Raw genomic sequence first — 12,949 nt, 5'->3', positions numbered from 1 at the left:
TAGAAGATAAATTCAACGCCTCAGGCAGTAAGGTGTGAATCAAGTAAGGCTGTCGGTAATCATATCGAGTACTTCCTTGCTATCCATCTTGTCACTTGATCTTGTTATTGATTATCCCTTTCATCGAGATAACTGCTTGAATTCTTTGGATGCTTGGATGTTTGGATGCAACTGGTTGTGCTCTGCAGGCTTTGGTGCCCAAAATATATACATGTGCTGTAGCTTTCGGATGGTGGAAGCACGTTCTGAGGCTTAGAAGTCTACTAGACAACTACTAGTAATCGCTCAACTATCGCACTTCTCGACGAGATACTGAGTACTGGGTATCTGACAGCATGCTAAAAATGATTTGAATCTAGTAAACCTTTGCAAAGCCGAGCTCGCCAGCAAAGAAACTCGCATTTGATCACATGATCATCTTCCTCCATTCTGCCAGTTCTTCCCGCTTCCCCATGTGATCTCCCGTCTCCCTCAGCTCTGCTCTCCACTGCAGCATGCCTAATCCTCTCTCGACACACACACACACACACACTCTCTCTCTCTCTCTCTCCCTCCTCCTCCCCCTCCTCCTCCCTCGGCTATAAACAACATGGAAATGATAACACCCCCTCGTCTAAACTTCTCCTTGCAGTGATTCATTGGATATCTAGTTCACTTATCTTCCTATCCTCCCTGCCAAGAGCAGCTCGACCACGTGTGCTTGGCACCCTGAGCAAGTCATGATAAGCACACAAGCCAGAAAGATATCGGCAGTGCGGCACCCACGCCTGTTATCTCGTCCTCCACCAAGAAAGCAGGTCCAGCTACGTCAGGGATGATCCTACACAACTACTCCCATCCCGTCAATTCGTTCTACCCCGCGCGGGGCCCATTCGTCTATTGACTCTACCCGGCAAATCCAGGCGGAGATATCGATAACGGTCTCCCAGTGAGAGAGGCCGGGAGATTGAGTGACCCGCAGCCTCGCTTAGAGGAACCGAGACGAGGACTGAACTCCACACCGTCATGTCACCACAAAGGCGCGCCTTAATCGAAGACCGGCGATACAGATACAGGCCCGGTTTTGTTGTGTCACGGATTGAGAGGGACAGGTTCAACTGATAACGGGCGGTGGCAGCGAGCTCAGATCATGCCCGCGGAAGGGGTATAAAGCCTTAGGCGCTGGGGTTGGGACAATGGACATGGAGCAGCAGAGCACAACCACTCTTTCCATAGTTTGGCTGGACACAGTGGAAGATGAAAAGGTATCTCAGACACTTGCTGCTAAGCTTAACAGTCGCGAGCCTCGGGGATGCTGGGATTACGCGGAGAGAGGTCGACTACGACCTCGTACGATTCGGAGACTTGATGGACGTCACCGCCGACTCCCTGCACAACATCCATTTGGAATTCCGCGACCACGAATTCGAAGGTCCCCTGCGAGTTGTGTATGGAGACTGCAACCTCCACGACCCCTACCAGAGCCACCACGATATCACTAGCGTGTTTGTGCGACGAGATGCCCGCCCCGGGCGACTAGTCTGGATCACTCCGTCTGACGCTCCTCATCTACACTGCCTGCATGCATTCTCGGGGAATTATTTGGTCGGTCGCTCTGCGCCCGTCTCAATCGCCAAGCGCGTCGACAAACGAGAAAGCATCGCCGATGTTGCCGACATGGAGGGTCCCTGGTTTGATGGGGTCGCATACATGAAGTCGAAGAGTGAGGATGCATCGCTGGTTGCCAAAGCTAAGAACACGTCGGTCGCTATCCTCGGAGGCGGCATGTCTGGCCTGATGACAAGTTTGCTCCTTGAGTCGGTCGGGATCCATGACTGGCACATCTTCGAATCCTCGGGCAGAATCGGCGGCCGCATTCGCACCAAATACCTCAACAACACGCGGCCCGATCAGTACCAGTACCAAGAGATGGGTCCCATGCGATTCCCTGTCAGCATTACCTACTCCGACACGAACGAGACGCTTGAGATCATGGACCACCGGATGGTTTTTCAACTGGCCGGGGTTCTAAACCAGATGAACGTCGACGAGCCTGAGCTACAGGTCAACTTCATCCCATGGCACCAGAGCACCCCCAATGTGCCCGCCGACTCGGGAGGGGTTCGTCTCCCCGACGGCCGCATCCCCACCGCCGCAGACGTCGCGGCCAACTCCTCCTTGGTCTACACGGCGGCCTCGTCCAATGCCACAGCTGTCGCCGATGCAAAGGCCGCCTACGATAATTACACGACGATCAATTCGCGCGAGACCATCGCCCAGATTGCCACGAACATGTACAAGATGCACCGCTGGGCCGTGGACAACAACATGTTTCACTGGTCCGAGGCTGGATACCTGCAATACGCTCTTGGATATAATGCCAACATCAGCGATTACGTTGCCGGCACCACCGACTCTCCCATCTGGGGGGACCTGTATGACGACGTGTACTTTGCTGCCACGGAATGGCGCACCATCGATAAGGGTCTCGAGTCCCTGCCTCGCGCCTTCTACCCGCACGTCTCGGACCGACTGACGCTGAACCGCACGATCAGCGGACTCACGTACAATGAAACCTCCGGCAAAATTGGAGTCTCCTGGCGGGATGATCTATTTTCAATGACGCCCACGACGCAGGAGTATGATTACGCCGTCGTGGCCGCGCCCTTCAGCAAAGTACGACTCTGGGAACTGCCGCGGTACTCTTCGTTGCTCAGTCGCGCCATCTCGACATTGAACTACGATCCGGCCTGTAAGATGGCGCTGCTCTACAAGACTCGCTTCTGGGAGCATCTGGAGGAGCCGATCTACGGTGGCTGCGGCTCGGTCGATGTAGCCGGGGTGGGCAGCGTCTGTTACCCGTCTTACAACCTCAACGGCACCGGGCCGGGCGTCATCCTGGCTTCGTACATCTCCGGCACGGAGGCGCGCTCCACCGCAGCGCTGAGCGAGGAAGAGCACGTCGCGCTTGCTCAGCGGACCATGGTGGAGGTTCATGGCGAGATCGCAGCAGAGCAATTCACCGGCATCTACGACCGCCAATGTTGGGAGGTCGATCAGCACCAGGCGGGTGCATGGGCGGATCCGTTGGTTGGACAGCAGGAACTGTACCTCCCAGCCTACTACCAGACGGAGCTCAAGACGATCTTTATCGGCGAGCATACAAGTTATACCCATGCGTGGATCTTTTCTGCCTTGGATTCGGCTGTTCGTGGCACGACGCAATTGCTGCTGGATCTGGGACTGGTGGATGAGGCCAAGTCAATTGTCAATGAGTGGATGGGTCGGTGGATTAAGCTGTAAAAAGGTCTAAATCATAGTTGCAACTGTTGAGTATGCCCTTGTATGTTCCAGTGTATACTCGTGCAATGTCCAAGTCTGTCATGACTGTAGATCTGGCCCATGTTCAAGTTGTAAATAGACTAGCGAGAGCCTCACCAGTGGCACAGGCGTCTGTGCGGGATAGCCAATACGAGAACACCAGTCATTCAGTCAATAAATTCCCACTTGAAAGTACATCTCCCCACATTTGAGAGAGAACTTGACTGCTTCTGGGCTAACTGCCTCCTCAATTGAGCCACTTTCTGTGCCATGCGTGGGCCCCCAACAACGACCGCGCAGCCACAATGCAAAATTAGCTCTAGCCTAACTTTAGTGAGTCAAACATAGTGATCACTGTTAAGTAGCCTTATTATTGCATTACTAATGCCGTCAGTCTCTTCCTGAATTGATTAGGTCGTCTGGTAGCCTCTGGCTATACATAAAGAGTCTTTTCCCATTGACTTACTTCCCTTCCTTTCCTACATTAACCCTAACTACGTATCCTCCAACCTCATCCTCCACCTCCACCACAATGTCTGCCATTCACAAAGTCGCCATCTTCGGAGTCCGTCTTATACCAATATCCCCTCCCCATCCAGCCCTAAATCACTGACCTCACTCACAGGCATCCGGCAACTTTGGCACCCCAATCACAGCAGCCCTGCAATGCGCCCCAGCCTTCGCCATCACCATCATCACCCGCCCCGAATCCACCTCCACATTCCCACCGGGTCTTCCCGTCATCCGGACCCCTTACACCCTCGCCGACCTAACCGCCGCCCTGACAGGCCAAGACGCTGCCATCTGCGTCGTCGGGCCCGGGGGCATTCCCGCACAAGCCACCATGGTCGAAGCGGCTGCCGCTGCCGGCGTACAACGGTTCATCATCGACGATTTCGGCTGGGGGCATAACCCCCACAGCCTGCCGGAGTTCAGCGCCATCCATGCGCAGCGCCGCGTGGGGTGGGACCTGGCGCAACAAACGGCGCGGGAGAACCCCGGGTTCACGTTTACGGGGATCACGACGGGAAATCCGATTGATTGGGTACGTTGGACGTTCCTTGTGCTTATCCTGTTGGGTGGGAAGGGTGATATGCTGATCTTTATTGTTTCTTTCTTGGTTTGGTACAGGCAATGAAAAAGTTCCCCATGATGGGCTTCGACATCGCCCACGAGGCGGCTATCATCTACGACTCGGGCACGGAGAAGTTCACCGGCACGACTTTGGCAGGGATCGGACAGGCGGTGGTCGGGGTGTTGCTGCATCCGGAGGAGACGGCGAATCGCTTCGTCAAGGTTCTGTCGATTGTCACCAGCCAGAATGAGTTGTTGGAGGCTTTCCAGCGGGCTTCGGGCCGGCAGTGGACGGTGCAGCGTGACTCGGCGCAGCGGTTGATGGAAAGCGGACACCGGAAGTTTGAGGGGGGAAATGGCATGTGGAGGCTGGAGTTGGTGGTCGCACAGATGTTCGATGAAGGGCAGGCCCGCTGTGTCGTGGCGCCTTCGTGGTCGGACTCGGACTCGCCCTTGTTGGGGGTGGCAGAAGAGAGTGCAGATGAGGTGGTGGCTAAGGTGTTGCAGGTGTAGAGTGGAATAGGAAAAATTCAATCATAGGGTGCCTCATGGGTGTTCATCTTTCAAGTGCTATCTACGTACTTCGTACCTTGATTCCGATGATGCCCTTTCACCCCCACCACTCGGGGATACATCGATCGAACTTTAGAGTTCGTGCGAAACGAGTCCACGAATGAGATATCAAGATACTGGAAACTCTAGAGGATCTAGACTCTGGGGGTGGGTGTGAGTGGAGGCCATTCATGGTGGCGTTGGGGCTAAGACGTTCTGGCCTGCCCTAAGTGGGCCATCCGTGGAGCTCTCATCTCGTTCTGATGTACTCACATGTACAGACAGTACAGTACGGAGGGTATGTTGGGCACTTAGGCTAAAGCAAAGCTGAGATTATTGTCTCAGATCAAAGACATAATGGCATTAATTTGATTGGACTGAACTGTTTATCTGGAAGGTGAAGGGGACTGGACTGGAAGCCCTGGTAAGACGCAAATTCTCCTTCCCCAGCCACCCTCACCTTGACGAGCCTTTCCTCCCACCTCATTATTTCAAGTAGCTGAACTTGAACCAGTAATACTCAGTCTCTTGGTAGAAGTCGGTATGTGTACCGATGCAACCCTCTGGACTGTGCAGCCACGCCGCCTCCCGGATATTGTTACCTTCCTTGTCGGACAGCAGAATGTAGACCTCGTCCCCCTCCTGTACGTACTCCGATTTATTCCCTGCTTTGGTGCTGGCAAACTGGAAGGTTGTGGCATTCTCCCGCTTGCCGGCCCAGATCAGGGAGGTGTTTAGATAGCCCTGAAGAACGGGACTGGCGCCGAGCCAGACGTTCTCTTCTCCCTGGTTGTAAATGCGATAGGGATATCTATACTTGATCTGATTCTCGCTGTTGGTCTCGGTGCTCTCGACATTGATTTGCAGCTTCTGCCTGGTGTTGGAGCTGCTGTCCGTCTGGACCTCCAGCGGGACCCCCTCGGCGATGGCCTCAGATAGCTCGTTCAGGTATCTCCGGCGTTCTTCGGTGATCACGTTGGTCTTGGTGCGCTTGAAGATCTCTTGTCCTGTGAAGGTGATCATACACCATACACATATTAGCCTAGGCACTTGACATCCAATAGGATGACAAGAAGGAAGGACTTTGCTACGTACGGTACCGCGGTCCCTGTTCGCTTGGCTTGATGGTGACCGTCTTCCCATGCCACCGGTGAGTTAACTTGAATTTGACCGCAACCTGAGAGCTTGTCGGTTGGGTCTGACTGCCAGTGCGGAGAATGTCCGCGAATTTCTGCTTGATATTCTGATACCCTGGGATGCTAGCAATGACATCTTCGAGGGCAAGCACTCGGGATTGCTGTGGTGTAGCCATTTAGATAGGTTCTTTTCATAATGGAGTGGAAAGGAATGGGGCTCCTGACCTTGACAGCTCGCCAATTGTAAAAGGAACCGACCGTATAGGCCCATGCAGTGGGACTTAGAGCGTGGGCGTGAAGTATTAGCAATTCGAACACCAAATGTACGGGGACAAGGGCAAGGAGTGGAAGCAACGCACTCATTACAAAGCAGAGTATCGCCGCCTTTGGCCTCCCAGGAGATGGACTTGGTGGCCGAGGCAGCCGAGTTCTGCGAGCTCGAATCCGAGGACTGACCGTAACTTACTTTGGCCGAGGCCTGCACGTACGGAGACGAAAAGGAGAGAGCCGCGGCGGCTCGCATGGACTTGGCTTGTTCATCTTTGTCGGCGGTGCTGGTTGCGCTCGATTTCTCGGAGGAGTGCAGTCTTCCACCCAGCTCGATGCGGGTGGGAAAGAAGCGGCCATACTTGTTCTTGAAGCTGTCGATGTCGGCGGCCGAGCTCACGGTGGCCAGGTCGAATTTGCACTCCTCGGAGAGCTCAAGGCTCGAGGCGTCGAGTTCCAGAACCACGCGAGGAAACTGATCAATGGCAGCTGGATGAGCACGAAGACTTTCACGGTCACGCGGCATAGAAACATAAAGGATGTACTGTACGTACGTTGTAGGTAATAGTCATGACCCGACTGTCATCACTTGAGCTCGCGGAGCTAGAAGAGGACTTATCCTCCCCATAGCTGGCGGAAGCACTGGCACTGAACCCGAACGCACCGCCCTCTCTGTGAACATATTGCTTAGTATCGCCACGGATTAGCGCAGGGATGGGAACAAGGCATACATAGCCAATTCGGCTGCGAGCTGAGACAAGGAGCTCTGGGCAATCGCGCGCGAGACTGAGCTGGTCTTCTCGAATTGTTCAATGTAGGAGTCGTCCTCGATCCGATATCGAGGGACTCTCAGCATTTGCTGGTCATGGAAAGTCAGTGCAATTCAACAGCGCCGCTCGAAACAAGTAAGACCTACCTCCTTCTTAGCAATAGAATCCGAGGCTGCACTGGCCGAAATCTCATAGTTCTGGAACAAGCGTGTTTTGAGAGCGAAGGCTTCCAAGTATCATCAGTACATGAGACCGAAACTCGATGGGAGAGAGTCTGTTGTGCTACCTGGATGCATGGAGCGCTCCACTATCTTTCCAATTGTCTTGCCCGCGTCGACCACCCGATAGGCGTTCAGCAAGGCATTGTTGCGCAAGACGACATTCCACTGCGTCTCCGACATATCCGCAGGATGACTGACGGAGCGACCAATGAGTGACTAAGAACAAGGGCTTCTCTTCTTTTGGGGAGGCCATCTTACACAATGGAGTAGCTGTTTGTCGGGTTAATGAAGATATTGTGGCTGAAGCTGGTGGGCAGCTCGGCAGCCTTCGGCTTCGAAGCCACGGGCAGATCGGGGGTCTTCTTCTGTTGAAAAGGGTCAGGCGTGATGCTAAAAGACATGTGTGTCGCGAGGTGCCAATGAACATACATCAATGCTGGCCCTCACCCCGCGATCAAAGAGGCTGCGCGCATAGTCATAGTCAATGAGCTTCTCGGACTTGAGATAGACTCGATAGGCGTCGCTGTTGTCTTCGGCAATGTCCTTGCTGGAGATCAATACATAATCACGGTAAAGCTACATCGGATGCGAACATACCCCAACCTCGCTAGACTATCTCCAGGGTTAGTTGAAATTTACGTGGGCACTGCAAGGAGGGAGGCTGTTACTCACTTTCTCGTTCAGGATGGCAAGGTACGCATTGAAGTCGGTGGAGTCCAAGACCTTAGCCCCACGCTGGTTGCAGAAGGAGCTCCAAAGCCTGTAGAACGAAAGTGAGTGGATTTACTTGCCTGTATCTCGGTGCAGGCCCTTACAATGTCGGCTCCAAGACCTTTTCGCTAACTAGGAGGTCTCGGATATCTGACAATTTGATTTTGTTCACGTCAAGACTCTTGAAAGAGACGCATGATTTCTCCTCGATGGCTCTGGTCTGGTCACTGTACGAATAAACATGGAGGACTTGTTGTGGCTGACTGGCAAGACCTGACTGAGGTTAGCACGTGCGAGGTCTATATGATGGATGCTAGGGGCTAAGTGGAAAAACGAACCGGCGAGCAGTTGCTCCACTGCCTTGCTAAGATCAATCACTGTTGTGGTTGTGTCTTGCACGGCTTCTTTGACTGCGCCTTGGACCGCCTCTTGAACTGGGTTCTTCAACAAAGAGCTCATCTTGGTGGGGAAGGCTTTGCTGTGGCTATCGCTGTAATTGATTTTCTTTGGATGTCAATGGGGTCGGGATCTGATGCTTATTGTCGAAGGCAGGTTCTTGAGCCTGGGAGGACGAGGACAGTTTTATAGGGGGGTCATCTATGTTCTTCCGTGAGATATCGAGCGATGGTAACTTGGCTGGAAGAAGTCTTATTCAGCGAGGAAGCATGACTTGGAATGGTGTGACCGAGAGATCAACTATTCTGGTCAACATCGACTGTACTGCGCCTGAAGCAGTAGGTTGAGACGTCATCATGCAGTTGGAAAGGTGAGGAAACAGGTTAGGATGTCTCGCAGGCCCATTCGGATGAGGGGAATAAGGGTAGCACAAACCACCGTTCCTTCACAATACACCCCTCCCCGCGCAGCAAAAACAAGGAAACAATCAGACAAGCCTGTTAGTGAGGGGGGTAATTGACCGATTTTGCGGATGGTCCCCGAAGGTGGGCTGGTCTGGGCTCTGGCTCTTGATGGCTGATGCTTCGTGAAGCGGGCCGCTACGGCCCTTGCCTGCCTGCATTAGCGGCCTCCACTCGGGCAACAGTCCAGTATAAATCGCCAGCTTGTCTCAAACCCCCGCATGCAATCTACTTGGTTGTGACGGATAACGTGCCCATAGGTACTCCGCGGTGAGAGGAGAGGGGGTGGTGCATATGCACATCCTCTCCTCAATCTTGGTCCAACCATTCGACTGGATGCCAAACCTGCAGATCGGAGAGATTGGAAGAGATGGAGAAGAGGAGAAAAGCTCAGGTGAGGGGAAAGACGACTAGATTCCAGGGAAGAGCATCATTTTAAGGTAATAAGTAGCCGTATAGATAAAGTCTAGGAAAACGAGATTCTCATGCTAGCAGGTGCCACAGACTAATGGCACGCCAATAGTAACTCGGCATCTTCTTGACAGAAATAAAAACTTGCCCACCATTGGTGACTTTGAGAGATTGGCTGAAGAGGCTGGGGGGCACTGTCGGACTGCTTCACGCTCTCTCCAGCATCCTCGGAGCCTGTCCAGAGTGTGCGCCAGCGCTGACGTTCGTCTCGCGATTTAGGGGTCGGCCGAGTCTCAAGCCAGACCTGGGCTCGTGCCCCAAGTCAATGCGTCAGATCTTGTAGTCGAGGATCGTGGATTGACACCTTGGTCAATAGTAGTCCCAAATACTTCGTATTGGCTGGGTGATCTACGAGCGCCCGTTGCAATGCGCTCGACCGGTGCCCTCCCTGTAGTAAAAGGGTCAATGTCATTTATCTCAAGTGGAAGCTCAATCAGGAGATTCACATTGGCCCCGTGTCTCAGCAAGAGCCGGGCGAGTGTGACGGATTCTTCCATCAAAGGTACGTCCCCAGACTGAGGATTTTGAACCGCGAGAAATCGCAAGGTCGCTGACTTTTCATGTGTTCGGGGATAGAGACCGTTGACATCAAATCCGGCCTCAAGAAATAGCTGGACTGTCTCTGGGTGCCTGCCCTGGACTGCCGACATGAGGACAATGTTATATGCAGGATCTTCGGGGTCCGAAGACACCGCACAATGACTGAGGATTTGCTTAAAGATGTCGACGGAGCCGCAGTACGCCGCGAGACCCAGTATCTCGAGCGTCTTCGACCTGCCGTCCTCCCCGACAGGGGGCCAAATATTGGCATGCTCGAGAGCCTCCCAAGACAGAGGTAATTGCCCAGCTTGTATGGCCGCTCTGAGGATCGGTTCTCGCATAAAGTCTCCAAGCCTCCACATGCAGTCGACGAGCACATTTCGCTCTATCAGGAGCTTGCATGCCTCCTCCCTTCCTGTCGTGAGCAAACCATACAGCATGGGAAGTCCATATTTCTTGATAAAGTTACTACTTTCATGATGCTTATTATGCTCTTAGGGCATCAAAGCACCGACTCGTTAGTACTTACTAAATACAGCAACATTTGTTGGGATCCGGACGATTCGATTGGGAAAGGGCCAAAGCTTACATAAGTACTGCTGCCTCAGGCTGTGATTAATGGACTGATCACGAGATGTGTTTGTGCAATAGCTCTGCGGAGCATTGCCACATCCAGTTTGGTGGTAATATCCAAATCATATATCATAAATTATCTATCACTTCTCATACATCTGACATGTATGTTGTATATGATATCTCATAAAGCACTATCATCTAGCACAAGGTACGGAGTCCTCCGTACTGCTCCCCAACAATGGCCGACCTCCCAACCCCAACCCTAGTCCTCATCCCCGGCTCCTGGCATCAACCCACCTGCTACGACCCCATCGTCCAACTCCTCCAGGGCGAAGATCAGCTCAACTGCGTCGCAATCACCCTCCCCTCCACCACTGGTAACCCCAATGCCACCTTCAAGGATGACCTCGACGCCGCCCGCGCCGCCATCACCCACGAAACCGCCCAGGGCCGCAACGTGATCGTCGTCGCCCACTCCTACGGGGGCATGGTCGGCAACAGCGCCATCAAAGGGCTTACGCAATCCGACTCGCCTGCCTTAGGGTCCGTGGTCGGCCTCATCCTGATCGCCTCGGGATTCACCTTGACTGGACTGGCCTTCATGGACCCGTTCTTCGGCCACCCCCCCCCGGCGTGGCGGGTAAACCGCGAAACCGGCTACGCGGAGCTGGTCACCCCGCCGCGCGAGCTCTTCTACCACGACCTCCCGCCAGAGGAGGCGGAGGTCTGGGTGTCGCAGCTGACGACGCAGAGTCTGAAGGCCCTGTTCGAGGGTGGAGAGTTTGCCTACGCCGGGTGGCAGGACGTGCCCGTCTGGTATATCGGCACCGTCGAGGACCGCGGCCTGCCGGTGGTGGCGCAGCGGATGCAGGTGGGTATGGCGCGCGCGATGGGGGCGTGCGTCGAGCACCGCGAGCTGCAGACGAGCCATTCCCCGTTTCTGAGCCAGCCGGAGGCAACGGTCGCGATTATGCTGGAGGCTGTCGAGGCGTTTACGGGGGTGTCGGTCACGGTCAGGGATGAAGCTCCGTCAAAGGCGCGTGGCGCCGTGATTGCGGTGCCTGGAGCTGCCCTGTGGCAGCCGGCGACCTGGTTCCAGTTTGGGATCCCGCTCGCGTTTGGGCGTCTGGTGGGCCGGTGTATTCTTCTCTTCAGGTGGGGGAGGCGTTTCTGGCGGTCTCACTAGGGTCCAGAGACGGGGATTTGATGGGGCTAAGATTGGAGAGAGGAGGTGTCACAGCACTCTGAGTTACGTACAGTACATACATTATCCATTATGAGCTAGCAACCGAGAATTAGTAGAATATGGCTCCCCACAAAGACAGATCCAAAAAGGACACACGAGTTAAACTAGTCAATCAACTGATCACGTTTGAACATCCTTCTCATGAGGCCACTTCCGAAACAAATCCCCCAACTGATCAATCGGCGCCGTCAACAGTCCGACGACCGTCTCAAACGGCGGCTTACTGGGGGCACTGGGATGCGCCCGCGACGGCATGAAGATCTTGGTTCGGTTGAACGACTTGGACAGGCTGATGCTGTCGTGATCAGACAGGACCTGTTCGAGATCGACCAGGTCATTGTTCTCTTCTTCCCGCATCTGCGGACTCAACACTTCCATTAAGCCCTTAACAGTGGGGATGAAAGTGGGGTTTGTCGGATCCAGGGTCTGGAATTTCTTCAGATGTTCTTTGACCTAGCTGGGCTGTCAATCGTGGCTTCGGCACCATCGGGCAGGTTACTCACGGTGTGGTTCTGCTTGCGGCGCTTCTCGGCTGTCGCCGCTCCCGCCGAGAGGTGTTTCTCATAGGCAGGATAGACGACAAGCTCTTTACCGACAGTGTTGCGTGCCAGGGCCCAGGTGAAGAGATTCTGGAAGCGGATCTGCTCTTGTCGATCGGCCGAGCTGACGATGCGGCCATAGCAAGCTTGGATCTCGTTATGGTCCTCTCTGACCGTGTCGATAATGTGACCGGTCATGATGGGTAGCGTAGCGTTTTACTTTCACCGTTGGAGGTTAGAATCTGACCGTGTGGGATGAATGTACCGTACAGTCAATATGGTTGAAGGTGAAGTGATGGAGATACGAGGAGCAAGTGGTGATGTCATCGAATAGAGCTTGGTTTGGTGCCTGAGGCAGCCGTCCGGAGTTTTCCATACCCTGTGGTCGTATAGTATGTGGCAGAAAGAAACCGATAGGCATATATATCAATCAGATGCATGTGGATGGTCTATTGACTGAAAACACACGAAAAGGTAAACCCTCATTGCACCCGTCACTGAGTGAGTCCATTCGGACTTCGGAATGTATCCCCCTCCCCCTCCCCCTCCCCCGATCCACCACTAAGCTCCCACCAGTGTACTATGGCCCGGTGTATCCGGCATGGTAGCGATTAAAAGAGAGGGCCTTTCTTTGGCTAGGCGCGATGCCTGTTGCGCCGCTTTTACACGTGCGGATTGAAGGTGAAGGG

General features: G+C 54.0%; 6 protein-coding genes across 6 annotated transcripts; 3 read left to right on the top strand and 3 right to left on the bottom strand.

Annotated features, from left to right (window-relative positions):
- Positions 1-980: 980 nt before the first annotated feature.
- Positions 981-3,481, top strand: BO86DRAFT_142397 (flavin monoamine oxidase family protein). The gene has a single exon (XM_025666215.1). The coding sequence runs from the start codon at positions 1,237-1,239 to the stop codon at positions 3,280-3,282; it is 2,046 nt and encodes a 681-aa protein (XP_025532220.1). The 5' UTR covers positions 981-1,236; the 3' UTR covers positions 3,283-3,481.
- A 265-nt stretch (positions 3,482-3,746) lies between these two features.
- On the top strand, positions 3,747-4,926 carry BO86DRAFT_385786 (aromatic alcohol reductase). Its single transcript, XM_025671189.1, has 3 exons — positions 3,747-3,865; positions 3,926-4,345; positions 4,432-4,926. Exons 1-3 carry the CDS (start codon positions 3,833-3,835, stop codon positions 4,885-4,887), a joined length of 909 nt encoding a protein of 302 aa, XP_025532219.1. The 5' UTR covers positions 3,747-3,832; the 3' UTR covers positions 4,888-4,926.
- A 388-nt stretch (positions 4,927-5,314) lies between these two features.
- BO86DRAFT_435072 (uncharacterized protein) lies at positions 5,315-8,915 on the bottom strand. Its single transcript, XM_025675936.1, has 14 exons — positions 8,370-8,915; positions 8,136-8,304; positions 7,993-8,080; positions 7,918-7,932; positions 7,750-7,863; positions 7,579-7,685; positions 7,386-7,513; positions 7,246-7,325; positions 7,061-7,188; positions 6,884-7,001; positions 6,422-6,804; positions 6,288-6,342; positions 6,022-6,223; positions 5,315-5,933 (listed from the first exon to the last, which is right to left on the bottom strand). The coding sequence occupies exons 1-14, from the start codon at positions 8,488-8,490 to the stop codon at positions 5,413-5,415; spliced, it is 2,229 nt and encodes a 742-aa protein (XP_025532218.1). The 5' UTR covers positions 8,491-8,915; the 3' UTR covers positions 5,315-5,412.
- A 488-nt stretch (positions 8,916-9,403) lies between these two features.
- Positions 9,404-10,409, bottom strand: BO86DRAFT_385785 (uncharacterized protein). The gene is made up of 2 exons (XM_025671188.1): positions 9,806-10,409; positions 9,404-9,747 (listed from the first exon to the last, which is right to left on the bottom strand). Exons 1-2 carry the CDS (start codon positions 10,337-10,339, stop codon positions 9,622-9,624), a joined length of 660 nt encoding a protein of 219 aa, XP_025532217.1. The 5' UTR covers positions 10,340-10,409; the 3' UTR covers positions 9,404-9,621.
- A 173-nt stretch (positions 10,410-10,582) lies between these two features.
- On the top strand, positions 10,583-11,832 carry BO86DRAFT_385784 (alpha/beta hydrolase). Its single transcript, XM_025671187.1, has one exon. It carries the CDS (start codon positions 10,714-10,716, stop codon positions 11,659-11,661), a length of 948 nt encoding a protein of 315 aa, XP_025532216.1. The 5' UTR covers positions 10,583-10,713; the 3' UTR covers positions 11,662-11,832.
- Positions 11,743-12,542, bottom strand: BO86DRAFT_385783 (uncharacterized protein). The gene is made up of 2 exons (XM_025671186.1): positions 12,225-12,542; positions 11,743-12,174 (listed from the first exon to the last, which is right to left on the bottom strand). The coding sequence occupies exons 1-2, from the start codon at positions 12,456-12,458 to the stop codon at positions 11,842-11,844; spliced, it is 567 nt and encodes a 188-aa protein (XP_025532215.1). The 5' UTR covers positions 12,459-12,542; the 3' UTR covers positions 11,743-11,841.
- Positions 12,543-12,949: the final 407 nt, after the last annotated feature.

The sequence above is a fragment of the Aspergillus japonicus genome (genome assembly GCF_003184785.1).
Source record: "Aspergillus japonicus CBS 114.51 unplaced genomic scaffold BO86scaffold_4, whole genome shotgun sequence".
In the NCBI taxonomy this organism is placed as follows: domain Eukaryota; kingdom Fungi; phylum Ascomycota; class Eurotiomycetes; order Eurotiales; family Aspergillaceae; genus Aspergillus; species Aspergillus japonicus.
This window is presented reverse-complemented; position numbering and strand designations above follow the sequence as displayed.